Raw genomic sequence first — 26,320 nt, forward strand, 5'->3', positions numbered from 1 at the left:
TCACTCAGGTTGTACCACTATTGCAACATCAGCGAAACGGCGCGTTTGTTAATGGCATCCTAACAGGCTTGTGCACCATCCGTGTTTTAATGCGGTTGGTCTTCTCACACGTCTCCTCATTTCCGAGGTAACCTAAATCTTGATCAGAGATTAGGCTACTTCCGCGGTAAAACCCAAAAAGGTGGGTTACTCACCTTTGCAGCAAATGGTCTCTTCCGTGTCGAATATTTGCGATTCATGTTATTAATTTCTGACATTATTGAAAGGTATAAATATTGGACGTCTTGAAGGTATTCTGAATAAAAAGTAAACATGGTGCTGATTGTTTCTTTTAACATAATAATACTGTAGATAATTCCCACTAAATGCGCAACAGTTGGTTTTAAATAAATTATTTTACCATGTTTTTACGGTTAGAGAAGGATGTAATTATTCCTTCACAGTTCAGCAGTTCCTCCTTTATGTGACACATTAGGTAAGCGAATTCAAATACGATGTTCCGTTACTTACTATAATCTTATTTAAAACTTTTGAAATCAAGTGATATAGGCTAATTCATTGTCATAATTGTGAAGAGCTTTCATAATGACCCCAAGTAACAATAATCACAGTAAACCATGGATTATATTCATTTGGATGCCTTTGATCTATTTTACTGATTGATATGAAAACTGCAACATGAGACATGAAACCTGAACAGATCATCCATTTAGAAGAAAACACTATTGTTGCTTTTGTCAGATTAAACTAGGTAAACAAACAGTTCAACTAAACATCAATTCCATTCACAATTACAGAAAAGAGCATTTTGATTTTCCCACTTGACAAATAACAAATATCTTAATTTCAGTGCATAATAAATGCAATGATTGTTATACAAAATGGGTATGTCAAGATCTAGCAGTCAGAGGGTCAGTAATGCATACGGGCCCTGAAGTCAGACTTGAGGAGGTGGTCTTTGTTGGTAACCCGAGATATTTCTCATGATCCAGCCAGCTGGGACCAGAAGAACTAATGCAAAGATTGACATGGCAAACAACGTTTGCTGTGGAGAAAGAATTGGCATTTGGGAAAAAGATTAAATATTATTGTACAATATTTTATGCAACATGATATCAATATAATACCCTCCATGCACACATATATAATCCTGGATAAAAAATGTATTAAAGATTTAGTCATCCTCTTGTTAACAGCAATATACATTTTCTGAAGTTAAAAACTTTGGAGATGCATTTTCTAAAAATGATCATTCAATATTTTGAACATCGCAAATCTAAATACTAAAAGGACTTTGCAGTTTCTTGCTAAACTAAATGAGAACCAGTTTTTAAATATATTAATGATCTGTTTTTCTGCACAGGGAAGCCTGATACTGTTTGTAGTACTATTTTAGCACTACCAAAGAAAGCCAAAGCCAACTGGCTAGGACATCTTCAGCTATAAGTGCTTAGGGGGGATTTGCTGAAAATTCATGTTACTGCTGATCTCTGATCGTCATTTGTCACTATACAGAGTAATAATTACATACATGAGTTTATATAATATTATTTTATGTTATGAGTATCAAACTCCAAAAGCAACAACTAGGAGAGAGGCAAATAATGAGATAAATATACATGCTCGAAATTACTTAAATATCAACTACATTAACCATAAAGCAGGATTTAACAAGTAATAATATTCTGTTCACACAGAAAGAGGAGTATAGTATAGTATAGTATAGTATAGTATAGTATAGTATAGTATAGTATAGTATAGTATAATTAATGCATAAACATGTGCAATATAATCTATCAAACTGGATCATTTCAACTCTGAAAATAGTGTATATATTTTCTGATTCTGGGTGCATCATCTACTCTTTACTCAGTCTACAGCATAGGCTACAGTTACATTTTACATTGAGCCCACTTGTACTGTCATGTTGTAAGGCTGAATGTTGAAGATAATACCACTTTAAAAGACATTTAGTTCCTTAACTTAACAGTATTATTTTACTGTTATATCAATATGTATATGATAAATACTTACCACAGGTCCAACCTTGTGCTTAGGTGGTTTGGAGTAGATATTTGACCTTTGATCATTTTGGGCCAACTTTGCTTGAGCCAGAGCCCTGACCTGTCCTCTAATGCCTAGAAACATTTTAGATGAAAATTCTGTTGAATAATGTTCATCAAATCAAATCTAAATTAAGTAAGCAGTCTGTGTGTATGTGTGCATCCACCATGCCCTTGAGATAGCATATCCTGTTATTACACTACAGAAATGTATCCTTCTTAGTCAGGGAGGAGTCTTCACCCCATGGACCATGGTAATGATCCAAAACTATCCACAGTATTCTCTAGAAAATTGCTTGGGGAAAAGCAATTAGATTTTCTTACATGTTCTAGCTACACAATTTTCCATGATTAACATAGACGGGAATCTGGTTACGAACATGTGCATTTCTTTTATTTATAAAAGTGAGCAGCACTTTTGAATGCCAACAGAATACTGAAAACTGATCAATAACATTTTTTAAAAAACTCACCTGAGAAAATGAAATCTAACTTAATACAAGCACTTGGTTAAGTTTACTCATAGACTTGAAATAATTTTCACTGTTAGAATTTGAATTGATAGTGTAATTTTGTTTAACCCTAGACACTGAGTTTGGAAAATCACCACAAACTAGTTCAGCAAGTAGCAAAGAGCAGCTGTTTTTTTGTGTCCTTGAATAGAAAACCAGAGGTCAGAAGAGTCACCAAAACAGATGTGTCCTTTTAAAGAGTATACACACTGACTATACACAGCAAGTATTTAATAACAGCACAGTCAGTTACATTCTCGATCTGTTTTCATACCAGAGTTAAACATTAAAGGCAATACACCTTGGATTACAATACACCATTCATTTCAATTTAGCATTACTTGTGCCTGAAAACCAACCTTTTTCACATGGCAGTTCATCGTCTAAAATTACTTCTTTTGCTAGTGGTCATTTATTACAAGGAATAAGTTTTTAAAAAGTTTTTTAAAATGCTGCTTATATGTCTTTCATCTTCTGATGATTCATGTCTCATTTCAAACGGTCCAGTTCTGCGATGCAGAATAGAGTCTGAAGTCGCCCTCAGCTGGGCATTATTGTGAGTGAATAACTAGGAATGCTGTTTTTCTATTCCTTCCTTTAAAATATCTAAATCTGCATTAACAAAGTGTCAGTAAAAATGTTAAAATACATTTGATTAATATAGTAATAATATAAAGAGGCAATTCTAATTATTCTATTTAAATATTGGTTCGTGTTTGTCTAAAAGCGCTATTTAGTAGAAAAGAATTTATCCACGTGGTCAAAATTTGGTGGCAACGGTTCCGTTTCAGGCAAGAAAGGAAAAATAACGGAAGTCTCGGGTGTGTAGGATTTTTTTTACGAGGCGTTGTAATACTTCTCTCTACCGCTGGGCGGCGCCAAAGGACACATAAAATTTAAATCCCGGCAGAGCAGTCTGTGGAGTCGCTCCTGAAACCGACCTCATAACGTCATTCGTGATAGGCCACAACGACCAAAGCAGGCGTCGGAAGCTTTGCTCAAAAATCCTCCAACTTCGTTCAAAATGCATTTGCTTTTAGGGGCAAACAAGTAGAAAAGTCAGTTTTTAAGTGATTGTAAGATTTTTGATCGCTATCAGGTTTGTCAAGGGTACCCGAACTAGTTAGCTAACTAGATGCTTTGTGTTTCTCGAAAGGAATACAAACTTCATAGCCACAGGCAGCGAAGACGCTCGGGTGTTGCGGTTCAAGACGATTCAGTGCGCTGGATCAGTGAGAGAAGAAATATGATTCTGAGTTGAAAAGGTAAGCTACGGTCCTCTTTTTTAGCGAACTTTTATTTGCAGCTTATTTAGCTAGGTTAGCTCATTCTTTTCTCGTTTCTTGAACCGTGCAGTCTCGACCCAAGCAAAATACATCAGCTTTTTGTTTCACGATGCTCCTTTTTTGTATAGCTCGGGTTTCGTGATTGGGTTTAGTCATTTGCTGCTGGATCTTGTTCATCGTTAGCACGGTCTCCTCAGCTCCATGTGCCGTTCAGCGTGCGAGCTGCAAGAATGTGCAGATTGTCAGGCATGCAGCGCTGACATATCGCTTCAGAAAGACCGTGCCCGTGCAAACAAAGCAATCCTGGGTGCACAATTCCCATGAGATTCGGCACGCTATGTCTGTGCTAATCCTCTAACTGCAAAAACGGGAAGTATGTCGTCGTTATACATTGCGGCGATGTCGCCCCCCCCCTCCCCCCTTTATAATTACGAGTTGCGGACTCTACGATTTTGACAGAAGTGTCCCGATAGCCTGCCGAAGGCATTGCGCCGTGGATTAAACCGTGCGTCCTGTTTGCACTCGCAATCAAGCAAGCAGATAACCAGTCATTGTGTGCAGATGCTTTGACCTGTTGTTTTATGGCAGTGGCTCGTACCCTCGTTTATCGTCCACTTTTCCGTGTACAATATTTTGAATGCAGTGAAAAGCACTGGCACCGCTCACCCTAGATTTCGGATGGGAACAGATTTCCTTTTGGTTTTGCTTTGTATGTCAATACACGGATGGATGGTCCGCGCGAACTTAAGAAGATCCTGCCATGTAATGATCTTATTAACAATGCCATGCGACTAATAGTGAACAAAGTTGCCATTATTATAATTTATTTTAAGCGTATGACGCTTTATCGCGGAATACAAAGTAATCTCAATACTGTCCCGTGTAGAGGGCATATGAGTAAAAAAAAAAACAACAGAGACTGGCAAAAATATGGCAAGTCATGAGAGAGAGCCAAGTGCTTGTAATTCTGGCTGATGGCGCTAACCTTTACACTAATGCCTTGCATTGGAGGACTGTGAACCGACCCCCCACGCACCACACTATTTCTTTGGTTGGCCCAGTGTCCTCTTTGTGCCTGCCTCCGCCTGTCTTGTGATGTATTCTTTAGGCTGCCTCATCCCACATACATGCTGGTTTTGAAAATGGGAGTGACCTTGAGGGAAGCACCCCCACACAGTGTTAATGTCACACAGGCTGCACTGGGCTTTTTGGTCTCAGAATGAATATCCTCTGTAGATAAGGAGTCTTGAAGGAGTGTTTTGCTGATAAACTCACCGTTCAGTTACAGTTTCACAGGCTACTTAATTTTGCTACTTCTTATTTAGCATTCTACCTCAGGTGTTAAGAAGCTCCCCTTAATGTCTCGGTAGACTTTAGAGGATGAGAGCCATGTAACTTCCAGTTTAGCTGGTGAGGTGTTGTATTTATAACCCATGAATTAGCTTCTATTTATCTACTTCCTTCTTGGAAGGTACCTTTTTCTTTCTTTGGTGGTGGTTAGTGATTTAAAAGGTCAGTGTGACCAGTATGTGAACAGTGCATGCTTGTATTCAAGAATCAGTAGCTAAACTTCTGTTCTTTTTCTTCAGACAACAAAAAATATTTATTAACAGAAAGCTTATTGGTTAAAAAAAAAAAAAAAAAAAGCAAAAGGAGAGGTTCTTTTGTTAGATGTTAAATTTGCCTGAGCATTTACACATGCCTACTGATACTCAAAATCCAACTGGCAGTGCATTTTAATACAGGAGACAAAAGTCCTCTAAACTGTGTCTTGCTCTGCTTCCCACCAGCGTTCCCTCCCACTTGCATGACTTTGTTTAGACTCAGCTCAGGCATGAGCACAACGGAGTGGTAGTCAGCATGCAGACCCACTCCTTGTGTCTCGCATATGTCTGAGACACATGCGTGGTTGGTGGGGGGGGGGGGGGGGTTTGTCTGAAATTCCTTTGAATTCTGAGCAGATGGACTTATTTGGAAATCCATTTGAAGATCATGCATGTGATAAGCTTGGAGCATTTATCTGTTTTGCATCAGATAGAGAGAGAGCTTTTGCTGTAGTTCAACCACAGACTGATTGAGACTCATAATCAGAAAACTTCCTGTAGTTTGTGCATCATAAGACCTCAAGTTTGATTTATGTCTTAGTTAACTGTACAAACAGAATATCATGACAGAATGAATGTCACTTGTTGGCAATAATTAATATATTTAGCAGATTCTCAAAGTTTTTTGCCAATTTAGGGTATTGTTATATGTTGCATCTATTTCACTGTTTAGCCTAGTCATTTATTCATTCTTTGCTCACCTTACTGTTCATGGTTTTTATTTGTTTGTTTTTTGCATGGGCTCATGGTGCTATTCCACCCACCCTTTTGACCTCTTGGCTTCAGTAGTGCCAACACCCCACCGAAGCCCATGCCAGCTGCCATTCATTAGTATTTGTGTCTGAAAGTGTTGACTTTGCTGCAAATTGTACTTTCGCCTCTGGGAAATGTATGGCTGTTGTCTGCTAGTTAGTGTTTGGTGAAGAAACATGCAAACCTATGGACACTGCAGTCTCCCTGCTGAAAAAAGAAATATTAACACCAGCAACAATAGATTGAATTAGGCAGGTCATATTATATGATATGGTGCCATATTATCATATTGGTTAATATTCAATAGTAGAAAGTTAAGGTGACTGAACTAGAAATATTATTTTGAAGACCTTTTGTGAGCATCATCAGTTTGAACAGATGAGTGACAAAATGCTTGCAGGATTGTAATTTTACTACCATTAGAAAGTCCAGATGCCACGATTTACAACTACAATAAATTTAATGTCCTGAATGACAAAACCAGAAAACTGTAGATGAAAATACAGACACTGCAGGGCTTAATTGTTTCCACTAGCTCTTGGTGTAATGCTGTGGAGCAGCCTGATTGTGCACTCATGTCATTTGTCAGAGGCCGAGGCATCAGTGTCTGAGCCTGAGGGTAGTGGAACTCTCTGTTTTCACCTCTGCGCTGGGACTGGGTGTGGGTGCAGAACTGGATGTGGGGTCTCCAGGCTAGGGAATGTGGTGCAGCGCGCTCCTCAGCAGCCCCTTATCTGCCTGGCGAGCTGAGCACTTATGCTGACGGTGGCCTGATATGGGGCCAACTGTTTGGGTGCGTGCCTCGACGCTTACATACTCGCTCCCGGGGATTTGGCTGAGGCCTCTGGCACGTGTTGTCACGGCAGTGGCACAGTGAAACGCACTGCCACAGTGGAGGTTGCAAGAAGAGTATAAGAGAACCTCCTTCAGTTCAACCAGTCCCTCTTCACACAAACCCATCTACTGTGGCATACAGATTTATGTGCGAGCTTAAATCGAGTGCGAGTGGTAAATCTCCTCCCTGTGTCCTTAGTGGCTTGAAAAACGCTCAGTTTTGGTGACTTTGGCACTCTGAGATGCTGGTTTCTATTACTTCATTAGTCAAGCATATTGTAGGCTAATCAAAGTTGTGTAAAGTTAAGTTTTCCAATCCCAGGTGCATACACAACTCATCTGGTTCAATGGGGTTTCTATATGAATACGAAGCTTATGTTTCACTTTGAGTAGTCTCTGGCTCACATTTAAATGATTAATTGATGAATGCAAGTCATTATTGCTCCTTGTTCTGATGTGTTAAAGAACCACAATGCTGTGAGTACAAAATGGGTACAAATTCTTAAGGAATATATGAAAGTAAAAAGAATATGTTCACTACTTTTTAATTTCATGCCTTACTAAAATCGCTGTTTCCAAATATTTGTAATATGAGCCATGTCTGTCTTGAGATGTTCTACTGGGGTGTGAGTGACAACCTGCTTTTATTGACATAATTCATGCAGAATTAAAAAAAAAAAAAAAGATATAAACAGTGGTAATTGCAATTAGTTCTAAAAATAAAAAAACTTGTATGCTGATGTTAAAGCCTGCTGTTATTTAAAACCCATTCTGGATAAACCTAAAATACCTTAAGAAATCCCACCAGTATAGTGACTGCACTGCCATTTTTTTCTGTGTTCAAAAAGGCTATTTATCAGGGTTTTGGAGGGTTTAAATGAATGCACTGTTGGACTGTGTTTAAGGCCATGATGAGCTACAAAGTAAGTTTTTCTGTGCAACAACTGTAATCAAGGTTGGAGTGTGAGCAATTATAAATGAGAGGGAAACAATTTTAATAAGGTTTGAGTGTAAAGTCCTTTAAAATATCAAAATGGCAGATTTGACTGTCCCTAAGTGAATTCACAAGTCATTGCTTGAAGTGTTTGTATCCATATGTTCACTTCGTTATGGTCAGGAGATGCTGTGTACCCTGTTACTCACATTTTCAGTCAACGATGAGTCTGAGTCCTTGTATATGCAGCGTGTAGATAAGGACCCTTTTGCATGTTTTGAATCCATGATATAAGTCAGCATGGTGTGATTTTAAGCCAAGTCATTTATGTAAATTGGGCATGTCAGTGTATTACTCTGGTATCGCTAATGTATGCATCACACAGAAATAATAAGGATTTGGGGTATGCTTATGCTTTATTGAGAAGATCTTTCAGTGATTGAAACTGACTTCATTCTTCTTTGTTGCTTAGCCATTTTCAAGCATTTGAAATATTCAAGTACAAAGCAAGGTGCGGATGCATGTGGTTGGGGGGGGGGGGGCCAAACGTGTGGTTACACCCAGACCAGGCTCAGACCTTCAGTTGTGGCCTGGCACTGTCTACTTCTATTAGTCACCCGTTATCCAGCCTCAGCAGCCCACTATCACTGCACCCACTCGCCCTTCTGCCCAAAGCTGGTTACAATAGCTGCATTCACTGCAGAGGTTTGTTCACTTTTAACAATAAGTCATAACTGACCCTTTCATCTCTGCACCCCTGCATGCACATGCCGTTTTGTTGAGGTATACAGGCCTTGGTGTGTGTGAGGAGAGTAGATATGATTTAGTGTGGGGGATTGGGTCTGAGCAGTGACTGAGCACTGGGGAAAAGCTTTTGAGGGGTTGTGCGATTGAGCAGATCTGTCACAGCACCCATACACACCCACCCACGCACTCGGATACACATGAGAAGGAGGAACTTTACATGAATACCAGCCTGAACTAAAACAGAGCTTCCTGAACATCAGTGCCTCACTATAGTTCCACTAAAGATTGTGTGTGTGTTGTGTGACATTTCATGCCACCTGAAACATAAGACATACCTTTGTGTGTGAAACGGACAAAACAGGATAAATAAAGGTTAAATAAAAATGAGGTATGCAAGTTGTAGAATTGTAATTATAAATCTAGGAGTAACAAATGCACGTCATAAGTGATGAAGGATTTAATGTGCATGTAGTACTAAATCAGAATGCTTTGGAAATTTACTGCTTACAATACGTACGTTAGCCTTCACCATTGTCCTTGACCTAGTTCTGATTGTGGCTGTTGAGGTTAGCAAAATGCCGGCAGAACCAAATGTTAGAACAAGTGACTTTCATTCCCAGAAGAATGAGTTGAATTGTCTCTGAATTATCATTGCAGTTATGAGATCACTTTAGTGGTCAATACTGGATTTCTGAAATTCATCCTTATTCTTTGGTGTTTCGTAATGCAAGCTTCTGTTGGCCTGTCCCTCTCTTTGTTACTGTTGACCAGTTAATTGAGCGCTGGATGGTGACATTGAACCTCATGTCATTCATGGACCCTTTTAGCTGTATTTTCTAAAGTGTGAACTTGGATAGCTAAGTGTACTATTTGCATTAATTACTATTCGCATGATGGAGAAATAAACATTTACACCCACGTAAGTAAAAGCATTTTGGCAAACAGCCACTGCATTTGCCTTGATCATCTGACGTAACACATTTTGTTAATACCTTCTCAACAAAGTTTCCTTTCATAAATTACACTCACTAAATTTTTCCAGTTTCTAACGGTTTAATTCACTATGCCATCTTATCCACTGCCAGACAAACCACTCAGCACTGGTTAAAACTACGGGTTATTGAATTAAATATAGGGCTATATGGAAAGTATTAGGCTATATAAGCTACAGGCTTGTCACTATGTGGAAGCCAATCTTTAAAGCTCACCTTTTTAGTCCTTTTAAACTACATTTTAGAACAAGTCGGTTTTAATAGCCAAGTTTGTGCCACAGCTGTGCCAGTCTGGGAATACAGAGGCCCACATATGGATTCTGAAGCATGTGAGGCCTGCCAGTGGGAGGAACCAGGCTGTACTCTCCTCTGTGGGAACTCACCACTGGATTTAAGCCCAGACATGGAGCTGACCTGTGAACTACAGAAAGCACTGTGGCTGGATGCGCTAGGGGCAATTTGATTGAGTGTGGTTTCACTTAACGCTGTGTGATGTAACCTTGGAAAAGACCAGCTGTTCCTGTTTCAGGGACGCAGATAGACAAATCACCACAGTAGGAAGATGTTGGTCTTTGCTGAGCTCTTCAGGAACCTGATCAAAGGTCTATCAGTGATGACTAAACCTATTGCGCCAAACATTCAGCCTCAAGAACCACTTACGCACTTAGGATATCAAAACAGAAAATGAGGATTAGTACGGAAATGTTCATTGGCTGACGGGACAGTCATTCAGTTCATTTAATGGAAAGATTTCAAGGTTGTATTAAATCGATATACAAGTCCTTTATGAAAAAAAACAAGTTGCTGTTTTTTTTTGTTTGTTTGTTTGTTTTTTTGTTGTTGTTTTTGGTCTTCATGCATTCAGAGAGCAAATTGATTTTATATATTGTGATGTCATTGAATCTCTTGCATACTGGGATGATGCAATGGACAAAACCCCACCTTCGTATTGATGACATAATAACACATTTTCACTGAATACCAGTTGGTCAATTAGTTATTGATTACTAGTAATTAAATTAGGTCCCATTAATTGAGACTCATCTCGACCAGTTCCACTGATACCAGACTGAAGTAGTTACTCAGTAATGCAAGTGAGCGCACCACCTTTTACCTTACCTTATCTTATTGAACCAGTCAAAACCGTGATTAATTTAAAACAGTAGCTTGCTGCTCTCCCTCTCTCTTGCCAAAGGCATGGCAGTTTGGGCCTTGGTTTCCAGAGTGAGTTCCACTCAGGCAGAGGTCGGCAGAGTGGGCAGAGTGGGCAGCTGAGGAAGGGAGAGCCTCGCTGGGCCGTAAAGATGACGGGACAAGGGCCGCCGCACGGGTGGAAGTGAAGAAGTGACAAGCAAGAGGGAGGAAGAAGATGGGAGCCAGCGCCTCTAGTTACCCCCACTCATGCTCCCCACGCTTTGGTGGAAATGCACAGACACAGCAAACCTTCATTGGTGAGTACTTGAATGATGCAGCTGGTATTCCTGCTAACACAATGTACAAATTCCATTTTTATCCATTGGAGATGCCGCTTGTGAGCAGCGTCAGACTATAATGGTAGTAAATTGCATATTTCTCCACACTATTTAAAGACAGTGTCTCTAAACAGGGTACACTGTCACAGACTCTCCCTTGCTGATCAAATAAGGGAGTCATGTGATGAGTGAATAAACAGTCAAAATCTACAAGAAGAAGATTTGGTTCAGGGGCTGGCCAGTGGAGTTCAGAAAGCAGGAATGCGCCAGCTAGAGCTAAGGGGTCTGCTAACACTGAATTTCTTTACATTCTCTAGTTTCCTTCTGCTTATGGACAGGCTATGCATATTGTTATTGTGAAATGTAATATTATCATGCAAAAATGTTGTGCAACCTTAAGATAATGATGAACTGTCACATTTCAGAAAGTGGCATAAAGTCAAATTCACATCACTGTTAATTATGCCATATGGTTTTGGAGTATGTGTTCAATTTCCAAGATTTCAGCATTTCCATAAATCATGTATGCACATGTGCCACTGAGTGCATGTGTACTTTCTTAATTAAGCAAGTTTGCGCACTAATATTGATATTGATCCACCTGTTCCTTAAAGAGTAGATCTACAAATATTCTTTATAGTAGCATTAGTGCCCTCCACAAAATTCAAACCTTCTTACCTATGGGTTGTCCTCAAATGGAACATCCAAATCAAGGCATCTGACTGCAGAACTTTGAAGCACTCAGATGATTAACCCTGGCCTGTGACATTTGCTGGCACTTCTGTAATGATTTTTAATTCCCCACAGTGGAAAACGCAGTTCAATTACCAGTGAAATGAGGCTTGCAGACTGTGATTAACAGAGTGTCACTGGAACCATTAGGAGAAGGAGTTGGCTAATGTAATGCTGAAGCCTGCAGGAGCTGCCTGCTTTTTTTGGAAGCACCTCGTTATCAGGTCAGCTCAGTCCAGGAGAATGTACTCCTGCAGACTCAATGGCTAGAGATGTTTGAAAGGACTTGTAGCTGAGATTCTGAGTTTCGAAGCAAAATTCTTAGAAACTCGTGCAGAAGATTAAAAAAAAAAAAAAGCTAACTTGCAGGTTTCTTGCTGAAGCTGGTGTTGTCCTTCCTGTCTCTCTGTCAGGCACGTCACTGTACTCCCAACAGGGCTACGCCTGGGAGCCCAAGCTGCACAGCCTGGAGCGGCCGCCTGACCGCAAGAAGAGGACCTCAGGCCTGGCCACACTCAAGAGGCGGCTCATCCGCCGCCGCCGGGCAGGCCGCTCGGCCGACCACGCACGCCACATGCGCGAGCTGCTCTCGGGCTGGGACGTGCGCGATGCCAATGCCCTCGTGGAGGAGTATGAGGGCACGGCTGCCCTCAAAGAGCTGAGCCTGGCGGCTGGCCTGGCCCGGCCCGAGGCGGCGACACTGCGTGCCGACATGGCCGCCCTGTTCCAGCACAAGCACTGCACCGACGTGGACCTGGTCTTCCACGGTGCCTGCTTCGCCGCTCACAGGGCCGTTCTGGCTGCACGCTGCCCCTTCTTTAAGAACCTACTGTCGTCCTCGGCGGGCACAGCGCCAGGCTACGGCGGGGCGGAGGTGCTGCTCGATGTGGGCACAGCGGGTATGGACGTGGCGCTGTTCTCTGCCCTGCTGCACTTCCTGTACACGGGTGAGCTGGGTGGTGGGAGGGGCGTGGGTGATGGCGAACCAGAAACACGCCTAAGGAACATGGACATCCTTCGGCAGCTGAGTGAGGAGTTCGGCACGCCCAATCCCCTGGAGGATGACATGAGGGCACTATTCAACTACATGTGCTACTATGACTCCGTCCTCAGCTTCCGATCTGAGCCCGAGATGGCGGAAGCTTATGATGGGGTGGGGCTTATCAGCGGAGGGGGTGTGGCAGGGGGCACCATGGTGAACAGTAGCGCTGCCTGCTCGCCGTGTGCTGAGGAGGACCTGAGGGCCCACAAGGCTGTTCTTTCGGCACGCTCGCCATTCTTCCGGAACCTTCTCCAGCGGCGTATCCGGACTGGGGAGGAGATGACTGAGCGGGCGCTTCAAACACCCACGCGCATTGTGCTGGACGAATCCATCATCCCACGCAAGTACGCACGCGTCATCCTGCACTGCATGTACACAGACGCCGTGGACCTGGCCCTGGTGCTGCACAGCAGCGCCTCCGCAGGCAGCCTGAGTGAAGCGCAGGGCCTGACAGCAGCCAGTAACACTGCCAAGCCCACCGTGTCTATGCGCACCGAAGAAGCCATGGAGCTGTATCACATCGCCCTCTTCCTGGAGTTCAGTATGTTGGCTCAAGGTAAAGTTGCTCCTCCATATTCATACACATGCATGCATGCATACATGCATACACACCCAATTATGCCATAAAGGAAAGCCTCACTAAAATTGTGTCAGCACATAAATGACACTGATCATACAGCAAGATTTATTTTTCCATTTGAAAATTATAACTCCTTCAGGCTGTATAGCCAGGGAGCTTAGGGAGGTTTAGGTCCTGCTTTTGAATAGTTTTATCCAAAGGGGTAGGCAATGAGGACTGAAGTTTGAGCAGCAGAAATCGAAGCAAAACTCAGTGTTTCCTAAAGAAGAGTTAAGAACTCTATTCGAAAAGAGCTTGGTTCCACTGGGCCATTACGAGACTGCATGTTCTGTGGCTCGATGCAGGGAATAGTTTTTGCAGACTGACATGAGATAATGAGGATTTGAAAGCCTGCGCTTGGAGCCGTGTTGGGGCTTGAAGTGGGGGAAAAGCTCCTTTTACGCCTCTAACATTTACATATTTCCTTCTTTGTTTTGATGTGACTTTTTGTACACATTCAAATGTTCTGTTTATTGGACAGTATTTTTCACACTTTTCCATAGCTAAAGGTATTCTCATCATCTCTGCCTTTCTTTCCACTGCTCAATAATTTCCCTCTTCTAGTTTCTGTTGGCTTGCTGTTTCCTCAAGCTTGACCTGTACAGGTCCAGGAGCGTTAGAAACCCTCATTTTCTCTAATTCTGGTTTACCTTTGTCTCCCTTTCAGTGTGTAAGCCTTTTTTATAGAGAACGAGAGAAGATGGAGTTGTTTCATTGATGAGGCATAGGGAGTTTGTGCCATTGTTGATCCCATTTTATCACTTGTGAGCCTTTGGAGTGTTTGGTAGGCCTTTGTCTGTAAATATGCCACAGACCTACATTCTCCCTCCTGTTTTTGGCCAGCCACCGAAACTAAACATATTCTCACTAACTGTGTTTATATTTTGCAGTTTTAATCTTGTATTATTAAAATGGACATTTCTTGGATGTTTTCCAGCTTTAGCAGTTTGGCAGAGAAAAGGGTAAATTTACTAAACTTGCTAAAAGTAAGAGATCAGCTGCCATCAGTGCTGATTTGAAAGGGTCCATCCCTGGCCAGGAGAGTTGTTGGGCTGGACTTCAGGATGGACTACTGCATGGCCATTCTGATTTCAAATGAGAGACAGAACATTTCAATATTGTACCCATTCAACCCAATCCATTACATATTACATTACAATTAGGAATATTGCTAAAGCATTAACTTGGATTTTTTTTTTTAATTCTTTACTTGAGAGACAAGAAACAAATGCAAAAACACAAAAGAAAAACCTTGCTTTTTGTAGCTCTCATAAACCAGAACAGTGCAACACTGTGTATATATATATATATGCATTTTCTATGTTTGTTTTATACATTTTACAGTATATGTTTGTAGTCTGTCATGACGCACATCAGATTTGTTTTTTTTTTCTATGTAGTATGAACACGCGGATCCAAGTCTTTTTCTGCCAATTATGTACGTCCTGGATTGGATACATGTTTCATCTGTGGCCATGTGACTGCAAGTGCACCTGTCAGATGTATATATTTCAATCCATGTTCTGCTGTGTTTTTGGCTTTAAAACATACTGCACTGTGGTTCCAGCATCGCTTCCTCCCTTGCACCCACACATCTTCATGAACATATCTGCCAGCAGTACCTGCTAATACTAGCATAACAAAACATGTATGTCTCCCCCCCCCCCCCTTTAATATCGCACCCTAACTCCAAACATCCTCTGCAGCAAATGTTTTTCTCAATTACCGGTTTTACCACCGCTTCATTTACTTTGCTCTCTTTTGAGGGGCTGCCCCATCAACACTGCAGTTTTTACATAAAACTAATCAATACAGTCCACTGTCAATTAATTGCTTAAATAACGAAGGGATGTGAGATGCTTAGGGTTTTGGAAATGGTATTTGACGAACAGCGTAGGAATAAACTAGTTAATATGTCTGTATTGAAGTGTGTGCGGTATATTTGTAGCTGCAGAACTGTCGTTGTCTGGGACAAATTTCCTTACAGAGACAATAAAGTTATCCAAGTTCCTTAAAGAGACAAAGTTATGTTGCTGTTCATGCACGCAACATTGTTTTTGTAAATAAATGCATGCGAGTGAAAGCAGAATTGTTTTCCTTAGCCAGATAGCTTGCTTAATATAACCAAAGATTTTCCGTCACTATGGGTACTATCGTGGGTAGTTTTTTATACCGGGCTACATAAGCTTGGTTTACACATCGTAAACTGCTGTCAGAAAAGGGATTTTAGAGATCATCAAAGTCTTTTTTAACTCTAAAATTAGTTATAGATTTACTGAAGCAGAAATATTTAGTCTTTCTAGCTGCATTGCAGTTGTGAACTGATGTTAAAGAAAAAAATGCACTTTACGTTTGAAGATCCTTTTATTACTTAAAATACTAAGCTACATCCATGCCTGTTATACAGTAGTTAAATCATGGTGGTTTTTGTGTTTTCTGCCACATGTCTCCCCTTCCTCTCCTCATGATCTGGAAGCATTTCCAAACAGCACCAATGGAGATGAATGGAGGATGCTAACATTTCCTTCAGATGTTTCCTTCAACAGGGCCATAAAAACACACTTGAGTGTATCCTGTGAGGAAGAGAACAACATCCTTGGGTAACAGCCATGCTTGACGATTGCATGTGAAACAACATTTCTTGAAGATTTTTAGCTCTTGACAGCACTGAGTTATTAATATATGCTCTGAATAAATGTAGGGAATATTGTCTTGGTTATCTTATGTTCTATCCTTGAAAGATTGCTTCCATTTGATTGGCATAAGTCAAATTTTGATTATTTGAAGCTGAAAGGATGCGCCCGGAGTTATGCCTGCATCTTTCTTTACCTCCCCTCGTTGCACCCTTGTGAACTTTGATCTAGAAGATGATGAGAGGAAATGAGGTTTCGGCACACAGGCAGGGGTTTTCCCAGGCGTCTGTGGTTTGGTTTTTATTTTATTGCCGATGGACAAACGCCTGTCCAGCAGGTTGAATAAAAACCCAAGACCCAATTATCACCTGCTGTCGTGCCATTATAGCAGCTTTTTGGCTTAATGAAAAGCCGCTCGTCAGTGTCTATTCTCACGTCAGTTTGTGCAAAGGAAAAACGATCCAACTGTTTGTGGTTTCCAAGAGCGACTTCATGTAACAGAAGCAAAATCCGTTCAGACTTCCTCCACTGCATGTGCCATGCCCTGTGAGCTTGTGGCACACAGAGCATGGTTTCACCACTGCACAATATCCATGGTGTATATGATTCATTGAAGTGTTGTGATGATTCAGACAGGATTTCTGCATGCACCCTTATCCAGCACTGTTCCTCATGTCAGAGCTGCACCACATCCTGTACTTGAGTTGGCACTCAGTCATTGCCTACCAGTGCAGCCTGATGTGACTGAGTTGTTGGAGGTATTAATCTCTCAGATGCCACCCCATCACTCCTCTCCCTGGTGCAAAGGTCTTTCGAATTGTTTGTTTCCCAGTTCTTTCAGTGCATTTGTTTTCTGAGTCTTTTTCAGTTGCATCAAATCTGTTTTATTACAGACTAAAATAATATACTTGGGGAGTGAGTCAAAAGGTAGCTAGAGGAAAACCGATCAGTTAAAGGAATTATGTATTGATCTTGTTTTGTCTTTAAATTACATGTAAGTATTTTTTTTCATTAGATTATAAGAAGGTTTCCACATCTTAAATCACTACAAAACCTCCAGACTAATATAAAAAGTGTTCACTGACTGGTTACGCAATGCACCAGGTTGCACCTGGTTTGACTTTCATTTAAATATTTCAGTGACATTTTGTCTTCCGGTGTCCATTGTGTAGCAGCACATGAGTCAGTGAATTTTCAAATTTCTGTTAGATAGCAGAGGCTTTGGGGTTTCAGTGTCTGTTTCTCTTATGGAAGCCACACTTTCACTTGCTTAGCTGAGAGGACCAAAACTGACAAATCAACTGTCAGATCTGCAAAGGGATTTGAAAGTGACAGTTGCTTGGCTCTCTTTTTTTCAGTATCTGTCAACGGTTGATGTGCGTGTGTGTGTGTGTGCGTGCGTGCGTGTGTGCGTGCGTGCGTGTGTGCGTGCGTGTGTGCGTGCGTGCGTGTGTGCGTGCGTGCGTGCGTGCGTGCGTGCGTGCGTGTGTGCGTGCGTGCGTGTGTGCGTGTGTGCGTGCGTGCGTGTGTGCGTGCGTGTGTGCGTGTGTGTGTGTGTGCGTGCGTGTGTGCGTGCGTGTGCGTGTGCTGGTTAAGTCAAGGACCAAGGGAATAATGATTAAATATTTAGATATTTAATTGGGGAAAAAATGATTCGGTTCATCTATTCAATAATGCATATTTGCTTTTATCAGAATATGTTGCAAAAGGGAATATATGTACAGGGAGGTTATGTGAAGGAGGGAGGGATGGAGGGAGAGCAGCAGAAGGCGTCCACTTCCCCATTGCCTGTTTAGTCGCCATAAAGCCAAGCCTTAATTTACCTTTCTCAACCTGAATGGCCTCCTGAGGACACTAAAGCCTTCCTCTACACTAAGGACTGCGCGTGAGCAGAAAAGCCTCTGCCTAAGCAGGAACTAACAATAAGTCTTCACGTGTGTCATGTTTGTTCATTTGCCAAAATGCTGTGCATGAAAGGTCATTTTTGTGGTATATTTTGGGGCTTAAGATTGAGTTGAAATGTACCACATGTTTGGTTATTCAGAAATGCGTTGTGCTTTAAGCACCATGGACTGTATGTCTGGTTCCAGATCATCCACGTCTAAATCATGTCCTCTGTATTTTTTTTGATGCTGTTTCACTTTGCTCGGGAATTGCAGAAGTGGGGTTTTTCAGTAGAAACCTCTGCTATTAAAAGTGGAATCAGAGAAGAGGCGTGATGAGCTATGAGAGGGCTGCGGTGAAGCTGAAAATCCCCTGAAGGGGGCGATACTGCCATGCTCTCATTCCCGCCCCAAATCCTGTTTCCAGCTGGGACCAGGAAGCTGACATATTAAAAGCACAGCTTTACTCCTGCCGGCTGATGCCCCACTAATCCCCCCACATCACTTTTATAATACCAGAAAACTTCCTCTTTGTGCTTCTGTGCATTAAGCAAGACTTGCACAGAGGGAGGGAGAGAGATGGAGCGAAGGAGGAAAGGGGGCAGACAGAAATGGCTCTTGTGTCCCTGCAGCTGCTTTATTGCTTTATAATTTTTCTACACCATCTGATGGCTTATGTAGTTTCACATACTCCAGTATCTCTAGTTGAAGCTCAAATATTAGTATTCACCCAGCAGTGTACTCTTCTCGCTGCCCCAGTATTTACTCTACGTGGAGAACGGGGCCCTGGAATGGGGAGGCAGTGCACTGAGACGTACAGCCTGGATGGTGTGGAGATGAAGCAGGACATGTTACTGTGGTATGTGCAACCTGGGCAGTGGGGTCAGAAGACTAGGTGGTGGGGCTTAGTGGAGTGCTCTGCCAGTGCACAGGATGGGCCCTCAAGTCCGTGGTACGTTTCTGCATGTTTGTGTGTGGTTTGGTGCAGGTGTGATGTCGAGAGCAGGGGACTGAGCTTCCGCCTTTGAAAAAAGCCCTTGAAAAAAGACCTAGATTCCGCTGGGGTTGGCGCTGGCCACGTTCGGCGTCTACGGCCTCCCTGAGGGATTTGGCTGGTGTTCAGTTGTAGGCGTGCACTGCTGAGTGTCTGCAGCAGAGCAGAGCAGGGCAGAGTTTTTCCCTTCTGCCCTGCACAGTTCATGTATGCAGGAGGCAAACCTCAGAACACTGCAAACAGGGGAAATACAGCCTTTTAAGAAGGAGAAAACCACTGCAGACACAGAGTATAGACAGTACTTTCCACAGCTGCTGACATCAGTGCTTTTTTTGGACTCAAATTCCTTCGTACTCTCTCTGTTTGTAACTTGCTCTCTCTCTAGGCTGTGAAGACATAATTGTGGACAGCATCTCTCTGGAGTCCCTGGTCTCAATTCTGAAGTGGAGCTCCCAGCCATATGGCTCGAAGTGGGTCCACAGGCAGGCCATGCACTTCCTGTGTGAGGAGTTCAGCCAGGTCATGACCTCCGAAGTGCTCTATGAGCTGACCAAGGATCAGCTTGTCACCACCATCCAGTCAGATTACCTACAGGTGTGGTTGCTTACACGCTGATCAAAGTAAACGTTCTCCCATTAATAACATCCCTGTGGGCACATTGTACTTGCCTGCTTTAGTCACGCTCTTATTAGCTATTCATGGCATCTGTTGTCTTTTTATCTGTCTTCTGTGTAGCTGAATTTACTAGGGCTAGTCGTTCTGCTCATGTTTAACAGACTGACCTGATGATTCACTCTCCACTGCTTTAGTAATTAATCAGAGTTGTACGTGGAGGAGCTATGTGATTACTTCACCTGTGAGCCTATACCAAATATTGTTGCACATTAAACTGGACCTAAGGAGTCATGAGCACAGGCGTGTGTACGCGAGCTTGCGCACACGTGTGCACGCACACACACCCACACCAGTAAAAGGAGTTTAGGTACACACTTTTTAAAATTTTTTTTTTTGGTCACATGGCCACTCAAATTAGTTAAAGCAGGAAAGGAGACAGGTTCTCCAAGCAGACAGACAAAGCCTTCCTGCTGACCCATCTTCCTCGCCCGTCTTTGTACATGATTGATATTACTGTGCTCTGTCTCACTGTCTCCCCGCCTCACCACAGCCTCTCTTTCACAGGCCAGCGAACAGGACATCCTGAAGTATGTGATAAAGTGGGGTGAGCACCAGCTCATTAGGAGGATGGCTGACCGAGGTGAGATTGCTGTTCCCAGCCATCCCCCCCCCCCCGCCAACTTCTTTGCATATTTCTCCCTCAGATAAAAGCCCTCGTAGACTCTGTAAAACAGCCCCAATCACAGAGATGTACCCCATTACAATGGAGTTAAGATGCAGATAGTTCACATTAAAGCTCAACATGCATATAATGCACATACTGCATGACTACAGCATTGAAATACATTGCAGAACATTTATATTGGGGTAATTCATTGTTTGCCCACGTTTTCTGTGTGTGTGTGGGGGGGGCAGAGCCCAACCTGCTGAGTGGCACAGCTCACAGTGTGAATAAACGTGGGGTGAAGAGGAGAGATCTGGATGTGGAGGAGCTGAAGGAGATTCTGTCTCCTGTGTTGCTTTATGTCCGTATGGAGCACATACTTCCAGCTAGCAGTGACGTCCTGACTGACGCAGTGAGTGTGCGCATGTGTACGTGTGGGTTTGCATATATGGTGAATTTGGATGTCATTTGCTACAAGATCTTACTGACAAGGCTCATCACAGTTCTGGTACCAAACATGTCCCTAAATTACCTTAATAATTTCATACACACTCTCTCTCTCACTGGCTCTCACTCACACACTCACACTCACACACACAGCCAGTCAGTGATGGCTGAATGAGGGTGTGTTTTTTCCTGAGTGAGGTCATGTTTGCCACGTTGACTGAGATATCCGTGTCTGCCTCAGATGAAGCGTGGTCTGATCAGCACTCCTCCGTCCGACATGCTGCCCACGGCAGAGGGTGGCAAGGCCAACGCCTGGCTAAGGCAGAAGAACACGGGCATCTATGTGCGCCCACGCCTTTTCTCGCCCTACGTGGAGGAGGCAAAGGTAGGGCTTTTGGCTACCTAATAACTGGTTAGTAAACCTATTATCTGCCTAACAAGTGTTTCAAATGAAAGCACTGCACAGGAGTTTGTGAGTATGATCTGTACAAAGTGTAAGTGTGTGTGTATGTGTGTGTGTATGTGTATGTGTGTGTGTATGTGTGTGTATGTGTGTGTGTGTGTGTGTGTGTGTGTGTGTGTGTGTGTGTAGTCGGTCCTGGAGGAGATGATGGTGGAACAGACTGATCTGGTGCGGCTGAGAATGGTGCGCATGTCGAACGTGCCTGACACCCTGTACATGGTCAATAATGCGGTCCCCCAGTGCTGCCATGTCATAAATCATCAGCAAATCACAAGCAGCCAGGCCACTGCCCCCTCTGTCGTGGCCAATGAGATACCAGGTGAGAGTCAGACCCAGGTCATTACCCGAGCATTTGATTTGGACAGTGCTTTGTCCTCGGAATGTTTGCCATAGTAGTTTATGGGATTGAACTCAGGATCTGATGATTTGTCAGGTGTAGAGATGAGGGACACTATAGACCTGAGAGCTATAGAGTCATGTAGCCGATGAGTGAGGGCCACAGAATGATGTGAAAAGAGTGTGTGTGTTTTAAAACCTCCATGTGAAAATTATGAACATCCTATCCTTGACTGTAGGGGAGGATATTTTTAAGAGCCAATTTCTTGTCCTCCTACTGTGCATGTGCGTGCATGTGTGTACCAGTGCCACGGCTGGCGGTGGTGAGAGAGATGATGGCCCGACTGCAGGAGTTGAGGCACACTGAGCAGGTGCAGAGGGCATACGCCCTGAACTGCGGCGAGGGAGCCACGGTCAGCTACGTGCTACAGCTGCGTGTGCTACGAGAATTCGGCCTGCCCGACGGTGCTGCAGAGCTACTGCAGGTCAGAGCACCAGAGCACTGACGTATGACAACACTACCACACATGATTAACCTAGTCCTTCTGTTGACAGCTAAGAATCGAACGTGAATAAAACCACCTATAATCTATACAGCTTTTGACATATGATACAAAAGATCAACAATGTTCGACTCTGTACATAACTTGACCTTTCCTTACACTGTCCGTCCCGACAGAACCCACACAAGTTCTTCCCGGAGGAGCGGTTCGGGGATGAGAGTCCCCTCCTCAGTCTGAGAACGGCTGGCCGCTGCCGAGTGAACAGCTCCCCTGCTATGGACAGCATGTTCACAGAGATGGAGACCCTTGGAGCGTTTAACCCCCCTCTCCCCCCACCGCCTCCCCCATACCACCCCCCTGGCCAGGCCCAGGTCAGGGTTGGCTGGAGGCCAAGGGTGCCCATGCCGCCCCCCTCCCGCTCCTTCTCTTACCCCTGTAACCACACACTGCTCCGGCCGGGGGCTTCTTCCGGGCCCCGACCCAGCCAGGCCCAGGACTATGGCTCCACGCAGGGCCTGGGCCAAGCCCTGCCACCAGAGTCATGTGGGGTGAGTGTCACGTAGACCAGCATGCATCTCCAGCAGGGTCGCTTTGTTTAAGATTTGCCAATTTCTTGCTTTTTCAGACTGACAGGATTTTAACCAATCACGACTGAATTATTGAATTGTATAATGAATAATATAAATTGTGTAATAAAAAATCCCATATGATGCATATATACAAACTTTGTATATATAAAATATATATGCAAAAACTTTGCATATAACTGCAAAATATGCTTTAGGTGATTTATAAGCAATTTTCTCATTCATGTTTGGAATCAGACAATTGCAGTGCTTTTCCTGTACTTTCGCATTTTATTTATCAAATTGCATTTAAATGTGTGAAATTCATTACTAATGACTAAGAAATTAAAATGACAATTTTGATTTAGATAAGATAAGGTTATTTTAAATTTAAAAAAAATATTAAAAGGAGATCAAATTAAACTACTTCTGAATGTTTTTCCCCAGAAAACGAATGGGCGGGGCAAAACGGCTTTGATTGAAATTTGTCTGCTCCTGAAGTTGCATGGAGGTACACAATTTATATGTGGAAGTCATGATCGTACATAATTAGGTGTGTCTTTTCAGAGTTTGGAGCCATTGATGAGTGATTATATGCCGGACATCGCCCTCGGGGTGTCTGCCATGACCCTGTCAGAGCACAGCGAGGCTCAGGAACTCCCTCTTCATCCTCGTCCTCTTCCCTGCATGGCTTCCTCGGTCCCCCACTACCCGACTGGGCCTTGCCCCAGCGGGAGACGCTCCCTCGCTCACCTGCCCTGTAAGAGACACGCTCCCAAACCAGAACCTCAGTGTGAGTATCCAGACCTTTATGACTTTTCCAGTCATCCCGACACACCTGCAGCTAGCCATCCTCCGCAGGGCCCCTACACAGGCCCAGACTTGTATAACCACCGCAGAGGTACGTTCAACAGCTTGCCCATCTCATGTCTCCATGACACTCCCCTGTCGGGACACTCCCAGGACAGGCTGGGGCAGCTGGCTGACTCCTTTCACTTGGACGTTTTGGGTCAAAGGCTGGACATGGCCCAGACGTCTTCCGGAGGACCATCAGTAGGGGGTGCTCTTGTGCCCGTTGGACGCTTATTAACGGACTCAGACCTGACAGGTCGTCTTGTGCCTTCAAGGGGAGGTGCTGACCCATATGAGGACTACAGCCCTCCCTCAGATGGGACTGGAGGCATGAGGGATCCCTCTGGTGGACTTGGGAACCACAGAAATAGTAGTGAAGAAACGGAGGCAAGCCGAGATCATAGATCACCCAACAAGCCAGAGTACCAGTATAAGAAATCTGCACTTTAAATGAGCAAATGAAAAAGGGAATTACAACAAGGTCCAAGGTCATTATGCAGGTTGCCAAATCTCCCTTCAGTGATGACTGATTATGGACACTGTATATGAGAGTGCCCAAAATGGGCTTCATCCTTTGAGAACGTTGTGAATTTTCAGCATGAGCTAGTTAAGGATTAATTTTATTTTATTTTTTTTATCCTTCACCATTAAATATTATCATCAAATCAGATCTTAGATTAACATATACAGTCAATGTCATCTTTGATATATGTATTGTCATTTATCTGATATATATATATAAAAAAAAAAAAACTAAAAAAAATAAATAAAAAAAAACTATAGCAATTAGAACAGCCCAGTAAAGAACTTACTATTGCTGCAGTCAGTACATCAGAAATGTATCAATTCTGTTTTGCTTGCTGTGGGTCATTTCTCATAGCAGATTGGTTAAATAATATACCACGTAGTTTGGACAGATAGTTAAATGGCAGTTATTCATTTCGGAGCTTTTTGGTCCTGGTCCTTTTCATTGTAAAATAAAGTAGCTTCAGACAGCTTGCATAAAGATTATCTTCAAAAACCATACTGATTGCAGCTTGTGTGATTGTTCAACTCTAAACCCCTACAAAAGATCCTTAACTACGAGATGTTGAAAATTTAGTAGGATTTTACATGGAGAAATATTCCTCCGATGGTCTTGATCATATTGTGAGTGCTGGGAAGTGTTCTATGTACGATTTTTTTTTTTTTTAGTAATCATTTCTCCTGAGCTTCCCATAGAAATTGCATGTGTGGATGGTAATGATATGCCTGCTGTTTAACAGTACTTAGTGGGGATCTGAAGGTTGCAACATGTGAACTTCTCACTTTGAATGATATGAGGAATAACCCAGTGTACAAGGAACTGATGTATTTTTAGTTTCTGTTTTAACATGTCATTTTTAGGTCTCATAGTATCTACAATCGGTCAGGACTGTTCAATATTTACATTAGCACCAGCCTTGAGAATAATTACTCCTGGTACTGTAGAGACCATGCTGAACATGCTTGAATTCACCACCACCTGACAGCCAGTGGCCTTAGCTCTGGGGTTGAACTCAGAAACCATGGACTGATTGCAAGCCATTACTCATTTTCCACTGACTTAATGATAGTTTGGGGGGGGGGTTTTGTTTTGTTTTGTTTTTTGTTTTTAAAGTCCACCGTAATTTAACTCCTAGTTAGCAGTGTAGATTTGTAGTGTAGAAGACACAGACTAAACATTGCAGTGAGCCTGAGTTGCTACTTTGTTCAGATTTCAGTCTTTACAGTGCCACCTAGTGTAGTAAGTGTACAACTCATCTGTTTTTTAATTTCCCCCATCCTCCAACTGATGGCTAGAAACAAGGGTCTTCTTACAAGGACATCATCTTTTTAGGTCACTTGAAATCCAAATGGGGGTGGGGGGGAGTTTCTCCTCTTCAACTTTTACCAGCATTGTAATTAAAGTGAAACTTGTATGTTTTTCATTAGACTGCATGTTGATTACTGATGTTTGCAATATGGAAGTAGAGGAATAGGTATGTGTTTTTGATGCTCAACATGAGATTTGTGGTGAAGTGTGACACTCAAATTTAAAAGTATACATGGCATAGCATGTTATTGCTTTAGACAGATGACTTCAACAGCATTTGGCTGTGTAACTAATCACTGAATGCTAGCTTGAGTGAATCAGTGCAAGTGGGTTTCAATATGCTGTGTATTTGAAAATGCCAGTACTTAATTGGAAAAGTCATTACTAGCCTTTATCTATTTGTACTGCAGAAAAGCCCTTTAAGCAGGCAAACGCTGCTCATCAATGACTTACTCCAGTAGCACAAGAGCACGGGTGAATATACATGAGCAACCAGTAAAAAGCACTCGTCTCCACTTGATAATACATTGAACGTTTAAAAACTCCTGAGATCTGAGGGCTTCAGGGATTATTCTTGCATCCATTCAAAAGGTCTGTGCCTTACCTGGCAGAGGCTACATATTTCCTAAACTGATTTTAGCCTATGCAAGCCTTCTTAGGAGCCTGTGTCCATCTGTCAGTTGCAAAACTGTCTGCATTGCCTCATAGATGCGGGGTGTTATACATGTGGTTTGATACGGTTGTTTTAGTATGTGGACTGTACTTGTACTTTAATATATTATTGCATTTCTTGTAATGAACTGAATTTTTCACTGGTTCTATTTTTCTACTGTTACCTCAGAGAGGGTAAATAACAGTGACCAACCATGCAGCTAGAGAGCAATTTCAAAATAAACCGCTTCAGTAGTACCACTTTCAGTTGGTTTTCCTAAAGCTAAAG

At 42.7% G+C, this 26,320-nt stretch overlaps 1 protein-coding gene across 2 annotated transcripts; it reads left to right on the forward strand.

Annotated features, from left to right (window-relative positions):
- The first annotated feature begins 3,548 nt into the window (after positions 1 to 3,548).
- Positions 3,549 to 26,289, forward strand: LOC113578405 (BTB/POZ domain-containing protein 7-like). 2 transcript variants are annotated; one of them, XM_035533011.1, is made up of 12 exons: positions 3,563 to 3,633; positions 3,732 to 3,840; positions 10,921 to 11,176; positions 12,343 to 13,527; positions 19,486 to 19,694; positions 20,280 to 20,355; positions 20,631 to 20,791; positions 21,068 to 21,211; positions 21,419 to 21,608; positions 21,932 to 22,110; positions 22,305 to 22,676; positions 23,262 to 26,289. In XM_035533011.1, exons 3-12 carry the CDS (start codon positions 11,095 to 11,097, stop codon positions 23,994 to 23,996), a joined length of 3,333 nt encoding a protein of 1,110 aa, XP_035388904.1. In that variant the 5' UTR covers positions 3,563 to 3,633; positions 3,732 to 3,840; positions 10,921 to 11,094; the 3' UTR covers positions 23,997 to 26,289. The 2 variants fall into 2 exon arrangements, with proteins under 2 accessions (XP_035388903.1, XP_035388904.1); XM_035533010.1 differs by having other exon boundaries at positions 3,549 to 3,840.
- The last annotated feature ends 31 nt before the right edge of the window (positions 26,290 to 26,320 follow it).

Source organism: Electrophorus electricus, chromosome 13, assembly GCF_013358815.1.
Source record: "Electrophorus electricus isolate fEleEle1 chromosome 13, fEleEle1.pri, whole genome shotgun sequence".
Classification (NCBI taxonomy): Eukaryota; Metazoa; Chordata; class Actinopteri; order Gymnotiformes; family Gymnotidae; genus Electrophorus; species Electrophorus electricus.

Coding starts and splice junctions, on each gene's coding strand:
- LOC113578405 (XM_035533010.1), top strand. CDS start 11,095: ATGGGAGCCAGCGCCTCTAGTTACCCCCACTCATGCTCCCCACGCTTT. Junction 19,695..20,279: donor TCCAGTCAGATTACCTACAG/GTGTGGTTGCTT, acceptor TCTCTTTCACAG/GCCAGCGAACAGGACATCCT. Junction 20,792..21,067: donor GTGACGTCCTGACTGACGCA/GTGAGTGTGCGC, acceptor TGTCTGCCTCAG/ATGAAGCGTGGTCTGATCAG.